The sequence below is a fragment of the Coloeus monedula genome (assembly GCF_965178545.1).
Source record: "Coloeus monedula genome assembly, chromosome: 2".
NCBI classification, from domain to species: Eukaryota; Metazoa; Chordata; class Aves; order Passeriformes; family Corvidae; genus Coloeus; species Coloeus monedula.
In genome coordinates this window covers 74,436,498-74,449,506 of record NC_138782.1, presented here as the reverse complement: position 1 = coordinate 74,449,506, position 13,009 = coordinate 74,436,498, and the positions used below count along the sequence as shown (strand labels likewise).

General features: G+C 45.8%; 1 protein-coding gene across 1 annotated transcript; it reads right to left on the bottom strand.

The window, feature by feature from the left end:
* Positions 1 to 1,187: 1,187 nt before the first annotated feature.
* OSTM1 (osteoclastogenesis associated transmembrane protein 1) lies at positions 1,188 to 10,550 on the bottom strand (the record flags this gene model as incomplete). Its single annotated transcript, XM_082300265.1, has 6 exons — positions 1,188 to 3,862; positions 4,169 to 4,334; positions 5,131 to 5,295; positions 6,274 to 6,371; positions 7,254 to 7,368; positions 10,221 to 10,550. 6 exons carry the CDS (start codon positions 10,548 to 10,550, stop codon positions 3,807 to 3,809), a joined length of 930 nt encoding a protein of 309 aa, XP_082156391.1. The 3' UTR covers positions 1,188 to 3,806.
* Positions 10,551 to 13,009: the final 2,459 nt, after the last annotated feature.

The window sequence follows — 13,009 nt, the reverse complement described above, 5'->3', positions numbered from 1 at the left end:
GAAGCCATTTTGTGATTATAGCAGTTATTTAATGAAGATGCAAAAAGCAGCCATTACACCAAAAAAAAAAAAAAAAAAAAAAAAAACCACAAAAACTATTTTTGGTTTCTTTTAAAGAAGTCCCTTGTTTAGTGCTAAACAGGAATCCTCACTCAGCTCAAAATAGAACAAGAGCTTTGTAAAGAACCTTTGAACCACGATTATTTCAACACCATCACACAATCCAGGTCCCCTCCCAGAAGAAAGCAGTTGCTTTTAACTCAGAAGCAAGTCCCTGTTGTCATCCTGTGCAGGCATCCCGCCACAGACCAGTGGGGGACTCAGGCTCAGCTGCACTGCATCCATACCTTACAGTCCCCAGCCTCACTTCCACTGAGAAGCCAGAGCATCCCCCTTCCAGCTCAGTTGCCATCAAGGTCCCATTCATATCCTCTTTTCTCAGGATCTCTCAACCACCTGAGCACTTCAGCAGCCTCTCCCTGTGTGTGCTTACAGACCCCCATTTCCACACTCACATACTCTCTGAACCTCTGCTGCACTCATCAGTTGCGCCCTCTGCTCTTCCCACTTGCCCTTTTCCTGAGCCGATTCCCTTTCAAGTTTCTCTCCCAAGCACACAGGCAGTCAGAACCACGCCGGATCGCGATTCCTCCCGCCTTCCTGGAAGCGCCTTGCAAGAGACACGCCGAGATTTTAATTTGCCTTTGCGCTACCCACATCCCACCAGCAGAGCACAAGGCCTCTGCCATCAGGCGAGACACCCGACTCTCCATAGTGAGGCACTGCACTGCTGCTTTTTAAACCCTGCAGCCCAGCAGCGATCCAACAGGGTGCCTGCTGAAGCTGTAAGTGGCAGTGCCGGCAACCAAAAGCCTCCCCACAAAGACAGCAAGTTAACCCCACCAGCCTTACTTCTGCACGCTCACCCATGAAACTCAGTTGCCACTAACACGAGCCTTTCCACAGAGTTCAGGAAGCTTCGACAAAGCTGAAACTCCACCCTCTCAGCAGTTGCCGTTCCGTAACTCAGCACAGCACTGCTTTGAAAACATCTTTCTGGTGCTGTTTTCCTGCAAACAGCATAATGAAGAATAATAAGCAGGTGCTTCTGAACACAAACCCAGAACATCAGGAGTATAAAACTACTACAGATGAAGCAATTAAGTAACCACACTGTTCACTGTTTATTGACAATCTTTATTAGACCTGACTTTGCACATTTCCTAGTAAGTATAAATATGAATCAAAGTGCTACCCCCCACAGTAAGAAGTCTTTATTTCCACAAAAAAGATACAAACAACCAGTATTTCAAATTTTATGCTATTTAATACACATAATACCAAAAAGGCAAAAAATAAAGATGGAAGACTAGCAGCAAAAAAGAATTCTATTTCTCTTTCAACAGTCTGCTTCCACATTTCTCTAGCAAATAGAGTATAAAGAGAATTCAATCAATTTATATATGAAATACCCTGCCAAAAATATAACACTGTGTAAAGAAAGTTAACAGTAGAAAGTTGGGAGGGAAGGAGAAAAAAAAAAAGGAAAAAATAGTAGCTGTAACATTAAAAATCTCAAGTGTAAACTTTGCTGCTACTTTAAAATCAAAAACAACAAAAGTCACATGAGTATTTCCGTTTGGCTTAGGAGCCAGGAAAATAAGAAAAGCTGATTTTTTTTTTTTAAAGTGCTTAACCACCATATCCAAAAGTAATGACTTCAGACCTACTTAACATGAATGTGCTCAAAAAGCCACCGCTTACAGTATAAAAGCTGTCATTCTGAAATGCTGCACATACAAACTGGCTTTATCTGCACGAATGAAAGATTCCTTTGAACAGCTCTCAATCATATGATGTCCCAAATCAATGTAATGCTATTAGAGCAGGCAGCTGAATAAGTACCAGAAAGTTGAAGTTAAAGAATAATAGATGTAAAAAATAATATTTTTTTCTTAAAAGGCAGCATGCGTCTCCCAGCCGAACGAAAGCACTGTTATGCAATAAGCGAGAGAAACAGAGTTTTATACCATTGTTGTGAACTACCTAACACAAAGTGACTGCTGATCTAGTAATTCACATGTTAAACACAGGGACATAGATACTTCTTTCTGATAAAACACAAAAAGGCAATCATGTGGGTGGGACCACTTGCTAACACCATATTTTACTTATTATTAAACATACTGTGTAATAAACTTGTTAAACTTGACTTCAAAACCAACAGTATGTCCTAACAGAAAAAAAACCCCAATGATTTGAAGAGCTTTAGGACTGTTTTGTTACACTGTTATGTATTTATTTGAGCCTTAGTGCAAAGGAAAAATTCAACATTATAGGCTCCAAAGCAAATCAAATAAATACAACTATTTCATGGGACATTTGATGGACATCAGACACAGATTCCAAGAGAAATTTAATTTTTTTTAGCTGTAATGACCATTTTTTTTATATCCCAAGGTTAGAAAATACATTTAAAAATTGGAGCAAGGACTCTGGCATTCATTAACCTCAAGTACAGCTACAAATAATTTCAACCCCACCACTCTCCCAAATCAGAAATACAAGAAACAAACTGGACTGCCACTATTGCTACAGCCATTAAATTGTGCCCACAGCCTGACAGCAGCACCACCCATCCCCACAGTTATTGCACGAATTTCTCCATCAGCTTTGGAGTTCTGCAAGTTTGAATTTGTTTACATCCATCTATTTCACAGCAATAATATTTTTAAACTCTTTCTTGAAAGTCATCAATTCCCAACACAGTATATTCATGTTCTTCAGAACAGTTTTTAAGTTAGTGAACCAGCAGGTTCTCTTACTGCTAAAACACATTGCCTAGAAAACACAACTTTTACCCTACAAAGTTCCTGTAAACACCTCTGCATTAAGCCACAGCAAGCTCCAGACCAGGAAATTCAGCATCTCCAGTGACTTGACTTTACCTCACTTCTCCTCTACAAAAACATAAAAACCCCCAAAACATTAGAATTAAAAAGGACAGGAAATGGCATAAATAAACAGGGAGTGAAACCTTGTTACCCAAGCAGACATGTAAAATTAGCCTCTGAAAATGTAAGATTTGAAAAACAATTATTTTAGTGGTTAAAGTGTGGATAAGACTAAATAATAATAATAATACCAGTTTCAGAGAGAACAGAATACTGTAGCCATCAATGATTACTATTCAAGTCCAGCACTGGCAGTTGTGCTGCTTTTGTTGCCATTTTAAACACTATATATTACCACTTTCTCTGCATATTTCATGCCTCTTTTTTAACAGATGCCAGCAGCATGACTTTTCAGTGCTATAGGAAAGATGGGAACTTTTTAAAAGGGTTCCTTCCATCTCAAGTCTTAATATTATGTGGAATTAAAAATAATGTTTTAAGCAGAAACATCAAACATTATTTCAAATCTTGTCTATCAAAATCACCTCAAAAATATTCAAAATCTCAGGTTTTTGTGGAACAAATATAGGAAAATACCATGCAAGAAAAGTGTAGCTATTCTATTGATGTGAAGTACAAAAGCTTAGAAACAGAAAAACACCAGCTTCAGCCTGATACTGGAAAAAAAACACCACAGATTTTTCAAAACCAGAGTCCATACAGTGTCACACAGCCCTGCCTTGTCATGTTTGTTAATATCCTCGCTTAGAAGTCAGACAGCATTTTGTTTAACTTGTGTTGCTCTGTATCATTACACTAAACCATAATTAACTCCTCTTTTGTGCCGGCCTCATTCCAACACAATTGTACCCACTGTATACCAGCAGCAGTTCTCAGGTTTTGTTTTGCAGCTCAGCTGTATTTTTCTTGGATGTTCACAAGACTGGCATTTGACTGGATGCGCTTGGCTAGAAAGAGAAAAATTATATGAAAATTAAACACAAAGAATTCCACAAAACTAGTCTCTCCACTCCCTCTATTTATCCGACACAGACTTGCAAACAGCTTTCTGTTCACGTCCAGAAACTTTAATGAAAAGATATGGCTGAAGCTCTTTACTACCCTTCTTCAGGGGACAGCAGCAGACTAATAGTTGCTATTAGCGCCGTCAGCACAGCTGCAGGCGGATCTGGCTGGGCCCCTCTCCCACAAGAGCCAAGCAAATCCCTGGCACCTCCCAACTCCAACAGTGAAATGCCAACACCACCACTTACGCAAAATGAGTATCCGTTTCTTCTGCTTTGAGTGAAGGAAGCTACTAAGATAAAAAACAATAGGTAGGAAGAGAATAAAGGATGAAACTGCAATCACTGGGACTGTATCACTGCAGGGAAGAGAACAGTTGAAAGTCCTGCTCCAAAGCTTCCGAGTGATGTTCATCTAAAAGGAAAACATAAGCAACCCATGAAAGCAAGCACGTGCATTTTTTCTGTGCAGCATGGCATGGCAAACACTCAGGCCTCAAGACATGCAAGTGTTCAAATATCACCTCAGGAAATTGCGCTTGAACAGACCTCCCCCCAAAAGCAAGCAAATCCCTGGCAATGTTGAAACAGACTATTTAGATGGAGCCAAGATTTCACATCAAAACTTTTACAAGCTTCAAGAACATAACTATACTCAGATACATGTAGACATTGCCATATGCCTGTTTCCCAGAGAGCTCACTGATAGTCTGTGGAGACAGGGCTAATCCCATGCTTTTGACGAGCATTCCTTCAGCCCGGCCACTTAAACCCCACAGTATACCAAAGCTTTTCCCAAACATATGTTGTCAATACTGAGGATCCCTACAAACAGGATCCCTTATTCCTGCTGTAATAAGGAATCAATTAATACACCAGCTAGAACAATAGCAGTAAATCCTCACATTAAAAGCCAGAAGATTAAGAGACTTATTTTTTTTAAATCCATCTCCTTCACAGTAACAAGAAATGAAAGTGCAGCTACTCAAACTGGAATGCGCTCGGGAGATCAGGAGCTTCAGTCACGCTCCTGCAGCACTGCCTGAGGACGGGGCCCAGCAAGACAGCCCCACCAAGCACCTCCCACCACAGGACACCAGCCTGCCAAAGGCACAGCTGCCCCTACTGCCCCCTGCCCAAAGGAAAAGGCAATCCCTAGTAAGACAAGCACAAATGGCTCAGATTAATAAAGTGTATTAACAAACACTTACTGCATCTTCCACGTCGATACACAAATGTGCGGAGTGTGCAGATTCACCACCTTGCCTGTTCATCCTCTGCAGGTGGTTATACAGATCATTCAATTTTGTGTAGGTTTCGTTGCAGTTTTTACACACTTCCGTGTAGTTATTTGGTGACAGATCAATGGCTTGCCCCTAGGGTTATAAAACTGAATGAATGACAGTTTAAGGCATTACAAAAAAAAAAAAAATTGGTTTGATTTGTTAGGCTGCTACTAACAAGGACAGGCTGTGCCATGCTAAGCAATCCTTCCCATTTGTGGCCTTCAGCACTCCACGAACGCAATACAGGACATTTGAAAACGAAACTACAATCTCTGAAGATATTTCAGCCCAGTAATGTCTGTACCAGCTACCCACTGACCACTGTTCTAGTTTAATCCCTCTAAGTTTTCAACAGGTCAGTCCACACTGCTCCTGACCAAGGCCTATAAAGACACATTTCCTAGAAAGCATTAAGAAAGAAGCAGAAAATTTCCTCAGAGATTGTCCCGTGCCCATTGAAGTAAACCCAATTTACTACTGAATGATCCTGAAATCTGGCCACTTTCTGACTGAAATGGAATATGCCGTTTCTTAGGCTATATAGGGCATTTTCTCTGAGGACATTACTACATTTATTTCACTAAGGAAGTTATATTGTCTTTGCAATATGGCCAACCTTTAACTACAAGTAATTTTAACAGTCAAATGTTACAAGAATTTAAGGCAGCTGGTCCTTCTGAGCTAGTCCATACTATCAAAAGGATATTTAAAGATTGAATTTCTATGAAAAAAGACAACAATTCTACGAAGCAAGAGAGACCCACAGCATGCAGACATGCTGGTTTTTACTACGTAATTATCAACTATTGTGAATTCAGAAATTTTGATGTGAAGTAGCATTGCAATTACATACAAAATGAAGTCAAGGTGAGTATCAATTAGAATTAATTTTAGGCACTCAGTCTGTAAACAACTGCATTTTACTGATCATGGATTTATCTGCCTACAATTCACAAACTCAGCAGCAGTTTATTTGCCTGGTCTGCATCTGCAGTTTATTCAACATAAATAAAATTTTTGTAGCAGTTAGAGGATTTAGTGCTTCTCTTAAGTACACAGCATAAATACCTGGAGGTTATGTTCAAAACATGTCAAAGATTTATTGAATAAATCCAGGAATTCTTCAGTAGAATTTGATAATCCCTCACTGTTATTCTTTAAACAATCTGTTGAAAAGAAAGAAATACATCAGGATATTTTAATTTCTAACATTTCCACAGCCAGCAAGCCCCAGACACTCCACTCCTGCTAAAAGAGCTCTCAACTATAAAGGACAGGTCTAGTCAACACTGCAGTTTCCGTATCTGCCTGCCATTGATATCTCAGACCTGCTGACCTAATGCTTCATCGAGAACACATTTCAGAATTAATTGGCCTTGATTAAGTGAAAGATGAAGACTATCATCAAGTGCTTTCTGAAGAGGGAGACTGAATTATCTTTGGACTTCGAGATAAAACAAGACATTACTTTTATTTCCTAGCCCACAAATCTGGCTTTGCCCAGCAACAGTAACAGCCATTTTGTAGAAGCAGAAGCACCAGCAGAGGAGATGAAATGGAGAGCACCCAGGAAACAGTTAGACCATGAACACACCAGTAGAAATCACAGCATAATTATTATTCTTTAAGACAAGAGCTGAGCTTTTTACCAGCCTTGAGGGAACTCTGGGGCTTTTCTCCCAGTCATGGGCTCAACCCCATGTTACTGCTTCCATCCGTCCTACCCTACTTCAGGTGCTCTAATCAGACAGACCTTTAAAAACAACAGCATTTGGGGAATTTAGGAGTTCAGCAACAGCACTGAGAGAGCAAGCCAACATCCTATAAAATTCTCCTGAAAGTAGTAAGCACCATCAGTAGTTTTCCAACAGACTACTGCCCTCAGATTTTGGCCCTTACAAAAGAAAACACTCTCGGGGTGGCTATAGTTTGGGATTTGTGTGTCATCTACTGGCTGCATTCAAATAAACACATACAATTCTGATCTGTGCACGTTTTAGGGGCTACGTCATCACAGTAGCACGAGAGCTACAGAACGAGTCACATACTTGCGCAGTTGGCTGCCTCCCAGGTTTCATTGAAGAACTCCGAAAGGGTCACAACTATCTGCAGCCTGTCTGAGGTCAAGATGCTTTTGGCACAATTGTGGCTCTCAGAGGAATTCTAGAAATAAAAGGAAACCAGAAAGGAAGCAAACAAGTGTTAAAAATACAAACGGAAATTTCTGAAATGTATTTTACACAAGCGCATCTAAAACAATCACAACACATCACGTGGATATTTCTAGAAAAGGCAGAACAGAAGTGATGGAACAAAAATCTTTTGATCCTCCAATTCATACTGTGAGCAACACAGCTTACTGTACATAATCTCTGCAGATCTACTAGGGCTGCATGCAAGTCAGTCAAAAATACATGGCAAATAAAAAAAAACAAAAAACCACCAAGCATACAGACAGGACTTTCTCTGCCAGGTGGCTTACATTCATCCATTCCTGGGCCATGGGCCTGGGAGCCAGCTCAAGGCATGTGCAGTAAGAGGAGAGGACAGGGTTGTTCTCATTAGACAGAAGGGATAGTTGAAGGAACTGAACCAGCAGACTGGCCTCAAACAAACCAAACCCAAGCAGAAACAGCCTCCAAAACCGCTGCACCAACATAGCCTATCAGCAGCAAACTCCCCCCCAGTGCAGCAACACCAGGAACAGAGTGCTCTGTGGAGCAGTGCCCATGCTCACTCTCCCAAGCATTTGACCAGGCCAGGCTCTCACCCTCCCCAGACACAGGTACCAAGCTCATCTGTCTTAGTGAGCCATTCAATGCACCCCATCCTCAAAGCAGGCTCTGCCACAACTCTTAGAGCAATTTTTTTCTCTGGACCAAGCTCATAAAAAATGCACAGTGACTGTAAAAGCAGTTGCAGAATAAACAGGAAGTAGTCTGATCAGAATTCAGATACAGAACCATGACGTCCAGTCAGCTGACTCCTGTGCTCTAGCTCCTGGTGTCTGGCTGCCAAATTGACTTAAGCACTTCTCAAAATTGCCAAAGCTGCCAAAAGCCTCTTTGATAAGTGACGTGGGACATAGAAAAAAAAAAAAAATAATCTCTTTAATGAGAAACTTGTTCCTTACAGTGCTTTACAAGAGATCCAGTTTCTGCCTCTCTTTGTTAAAATGGGGAGGGGGGGATTAAATAAGAACTTTCCCTTGGAGGCTCAACTGCAGAAGTCAAATATTGCCACATCTGGTAACTCCTACGTTCACCCATTTTCATTTCTACTAAATTACAGATATGCAAGAATGTTGTTTATGCAGGAAACTCCGGTTGCTTCACAAAGGCTGTGACGCTTCCCCACCACCTGGGCTCATGAGTAGGAAAAAGCACTTTACCAAAACTGAATCACATAGACCTAAATCAGTCCTTAAATAAAGTTTGCCTAATTGATTCTTTAATTAGCCTGGTGAGGAGGATTTTGTATTTCAGAGATGTCCAAAACTTAAACTGGCTGCTCCTGTAACATTGCACTCTAACTACTGTTAAGATAGAAACATCAGATACCCAATTAATTGTAATCATGGACTGAGGTTGCAAGAGGCCACCTCTTTATTTACCTAGTTAGTTAATCCACATACAGAAGTAAAGCCAACAGATGTGTCTTCCAGACCATATAGTGGACAAGTCCTCCCAGGCCACTAGTACTCAAGCACAGCAGCTGCAATGAGTTCATAAATATTCTAAGTACTGGAATATGTTTGGCAACCTAATCCTAGCCAAAATATCATGGCAAAAGTACCCAAGAGAATTACACACTCAGTTTTTCACTTGCCTACCTAGTCAGTGGCGTGAAACAGGTTCCGTAACAGAAACAAATAGAATAGACTACAAGTTTGCCAGCTAAAACATGAGACCACTGGCTACATATTTGCCCTGGAGAGGACAATTACCAAAGGAACATGCATGCACTCTTCCAATACAAGCACGGTGAGGGGAAGTAGGAAAACAACCCAAAACACTACCCAAAAGCAATACTGATACTTCTCTAATGACAGGAGACTGTGCAGTGAAATGGTCTGCAGGCCACTGTGGCCCCTGTTTATTGCCTGGGCTTGAAGAGTAGCAGATTTATTCTTGTCAATGGCAATTCTAAATCCTGGAATTCAGAAATCCCAGGACTGAAAGCACAATCCAGGGTACACACTGCTATAAACTTGCTCTCTGCCTGTTCTCTTACCATCATCATAGAACAAAGCCACTTTGGTCTGATTCACTAATGTCATCCTCACATCATCCCAGGAACTAACTTTTACAAATGGATCAACTCCATGAGAACACACAGAACAAGCCACGAACCGTGTGCAACACTAAGGAAAGGAGGGGGAAAAAAAAACCAAAACAAGGCACAATCAAAGTCTGGAGGACGTAAACAGAAGACCCAGCTTCAGTCAAAGTTCTTCCAGCAGTAGGGTGCACTGACTCCAGCCAGTGCTCAGGCTTTCTACGCACACTCCCATCAGCTTTGGAGCCAAGAACACTGTGACACGGCTCCTCACAAGATGATGTGCATCACTCGCCACAGCTTCACAGAGCATCAGTTTTCCGGGAAGTGCCAGGCAGCTAAGCTTTAGCAGCGTCCCCCATTAGTGCTAGACAACCTGAGAGCCATTGCTACATCAGCAAGAACAACTCAAGTTTTTCCACTCGCATAGCTTTCTCTGCAGGTGGAGCTCCTTGCCCCCAGCCATGCCAGGAGCTGGCTGCACGGACCGTGCTACAACAGAGCAGAAGGAGGCGGCCGTCTCCGGCAGCAGCGCTTCCCAAACACTCCCCGCCTCTGCCAAACTGCCCTGCGCACCCCGGCGAGGCTTTCAGCCTGCCCTCCCGAGGATGCCGCCGCCACCTGACGTGCTCCGGCACCGAACTCACAGGCCTGGAAGCCTAAAGGAAAGGGGCCAGGCCCCCAGCCCGCCCCGGCAGCCGCGCCCCCCCCCCCCCCCCCCGCCCCCACGGACGCACCCCGACGGCGCGGGCGATGCTGCCGTACTGTGCGAGCAGGCGGCGGTAGTGGCCGTGGCAGCCCTGGCACAGCCGCACCGGGCGGGCGCGCCGGCCCAGGCAGCCCGTCAGCGCCGCGCTGCCCTCCGCGAAGGCGGCCAGGAGGCTGCGGCACTCGGGCTCCAGCTCGGGCAGGTCGCCGGGCAGCCCCGCGTCCCACAGCTCCTCCCACAGCTCTTCCGCCAGCTCCAGCGCCGGGGTCCGGCGCGGCCCCACGGCGGCGGCGAGGCCGAGGAGGGTGAGCGCCAGCGCCGGCAGCAGCGCCCGGCGGAGGCACCGCGGCGGCGCCATGGCGGCCGCGCCGAGGAACCGGAAGCGCCGTGCCGGGAAAGAGCCGGCCCCGCCGCGGGGCGCCGCCGCTCATTGGCCGAGGTGGGGCCGGGGCGGGGCCGGGGCGGGGCCGGGGCGGGGACTCATCCCGGGGCCTCCTCCGGGGGCTCCTCCCGGGGCAGGGCGAGGGTGGCCGCGGCTCGTTCGGGGACACGGGCTGTGCCTGTGCCCGTGGGCTGTACCTGCCTCGGACGCATCCTGCTCCGCGGGGAGCGCGGTTTCTGTGCCGTGCGTTTCATCCAGGTAGTACTCTCTTCATCTGAGAAGGGGTTTTAATAGTATCTGTCTTGTGGAAGTGACTTTAAAACATGCTGAAATACAGCAACAATTTAAGGACAAAAATCCCCCAAACAGAGAAAAAAATTGTGATGGAGAAATAAACTGCAGCTTCTGCAAACAAACAAAGTATTTCCCACGTCTTATCTGAAGCTGGACACCTTTGTTGGTACCTGGCTCCAAACTTCCCCGTGGCCAACTCTGAATAAAACCACAGCCACCAAAGGCAAACTCTTCTCAGAGCGGGAGGAGTGAGTACAGCAGTGGGTAGCCCCTCACCGGGGGTTGAAGTGCCAGGATATCTGATAACTCTGTCTGGCAGGACCTTGATCCCGTGCCCGTTCCTTCTGACTCAAGCTCTTTTCAGCCATTTCCATGGACTTCTCACCGAGTCTGGGGTTTGTAGCGCTCTGATATGACACACATCAGAGAAACAAAGCAGGGCCCTGCAATTCCATAGCATGGTGCCTTCAGGAATAGCAGAGCCAAGCAGGAATGGCCCCATCCGTTTTTTGCAGCCGATTCAGTGCTGCACACACGGCAGCGGTGATGGGACACAGTGCTGGCCAACAGTGCCGTGACAGTCATGCCAGCTGCTGGGAATTCAGGACTGTTTGAAGTGGCTCCCAGAGCAACTGGTTGTACCCACCAGCACCGTGTCACCTGGCCCACCTGGTGCTGGCTTGTGCCAGTCATGCAGTAAATGTCACGGCATGGAACTATCCAAGACAGATTTATGAAAACACAGAAGTGTGGTGATAAAGATGCCATCAACAGGCAAGGAGCACCCAACGCAGAGGATCTGACGTCTCTGAGTGTCCTGAATGCCTCAGCTCTGAAGAACTGGCTTTCAAAGCAAGGAATGAAACAAATGAAAACCAAATCATGAGTACGACACAGACAAATGCGGGAGTGTGGTCAAAAATGTACCACGTTGCCTGTACTTGCAAATGACCAGAGCGAGGGCCTTGGTTTGGGTGCTGGACCTTCCCTGAGCCCTGCTGCCCAGTCTCCAGGCAGGTCCCACCGAGGTTTTGTCCAAGGCCAGGCAATACCTTCCCGCACAGCGCCTGTTGGTTTGGAGATCGCGCCTAGCAAGGCTACTACGTGGAAGCCTGAGGCTGATTAGCAGGATGCGTGTGCCCAGGTGGCCCTGGCACCAGAAGATTGTCACCCTTCCGTGGCTCCCTAGCAGGGGTGCCGCCAAAACACCGAGAAACCCTGGGGCGGCGGCGCTGCCGGCACCAAGCCAGCACCCGCAGCCCTACGACGGGGACCGGGACCGCTTGCTGCTCCTAAGCCACTCTCGGGCCAGCCGGCATCCACAGAGCCCCGTTTGCCCGAGCCGGGAGCGGAGTGTCCCTGCAGTGGGGGGTGTCCCTGCAGTGCGGGGCGGCCCGGGGCTGGACGGGGCGGCACGGCCGGGCTGCCCGCATCCCCCCGGGAGAGGGCAGCAGCACTCCCGCGCATCGCCCCACCGAGGGGCCGCGGGGGCTGCAAAGGGACCTCGGGCTGTCCCACACCGCCCCGACAGCAGCTGCACACCCGGGGGAGCGGTGGAAACACGCCCCAGGCCAAGCGCTCGGCATCCTCACCGGGGTTGTCCCTCCCGTGGGTCTGCGGGCCCCGGGAGGGACCGGCTGGGGGGGCAGAGCTGCCCCTTCATCTCGCGGGTCAAGCCACGTCTTGAGAGGCTCTAATATTCTCCTACGAGAGAATGTGTTCTTCCTACGTATGGAAACTGGTCTCGTGGGGTGTGGAGAGGGAAAAAAATAAAGGGAAAAGGGAGAAAGAAAATTTTTTTTTAAATAAAAAGGGGAGGGGGGAGAATAAAGAAAAAAAAGCTCAGGAATTTCAGGTGAGATCTCTGAGGTGGAACCAGTTGCTGCAGACCTATAAAGAAGACGTCTGGTCACTAAGTGCTTCTCCTTTTTATCAGTAATAAACATGACACTACAAAGCAAATAATAGAAAGTCACTAACTGTTTCAGCGGTGGTTCAGAACCAAGGCTTGAAGAAGGCGTGGTGCCCTTCTCTGATAATAGATAAATTTGGTTACTGAGCAGAAACAGGCATTTACACTGAGAACTCAGCTGTCAAGCTCATTCCATTAATTTTGTTATAGACATAGTGCCATTACTTTC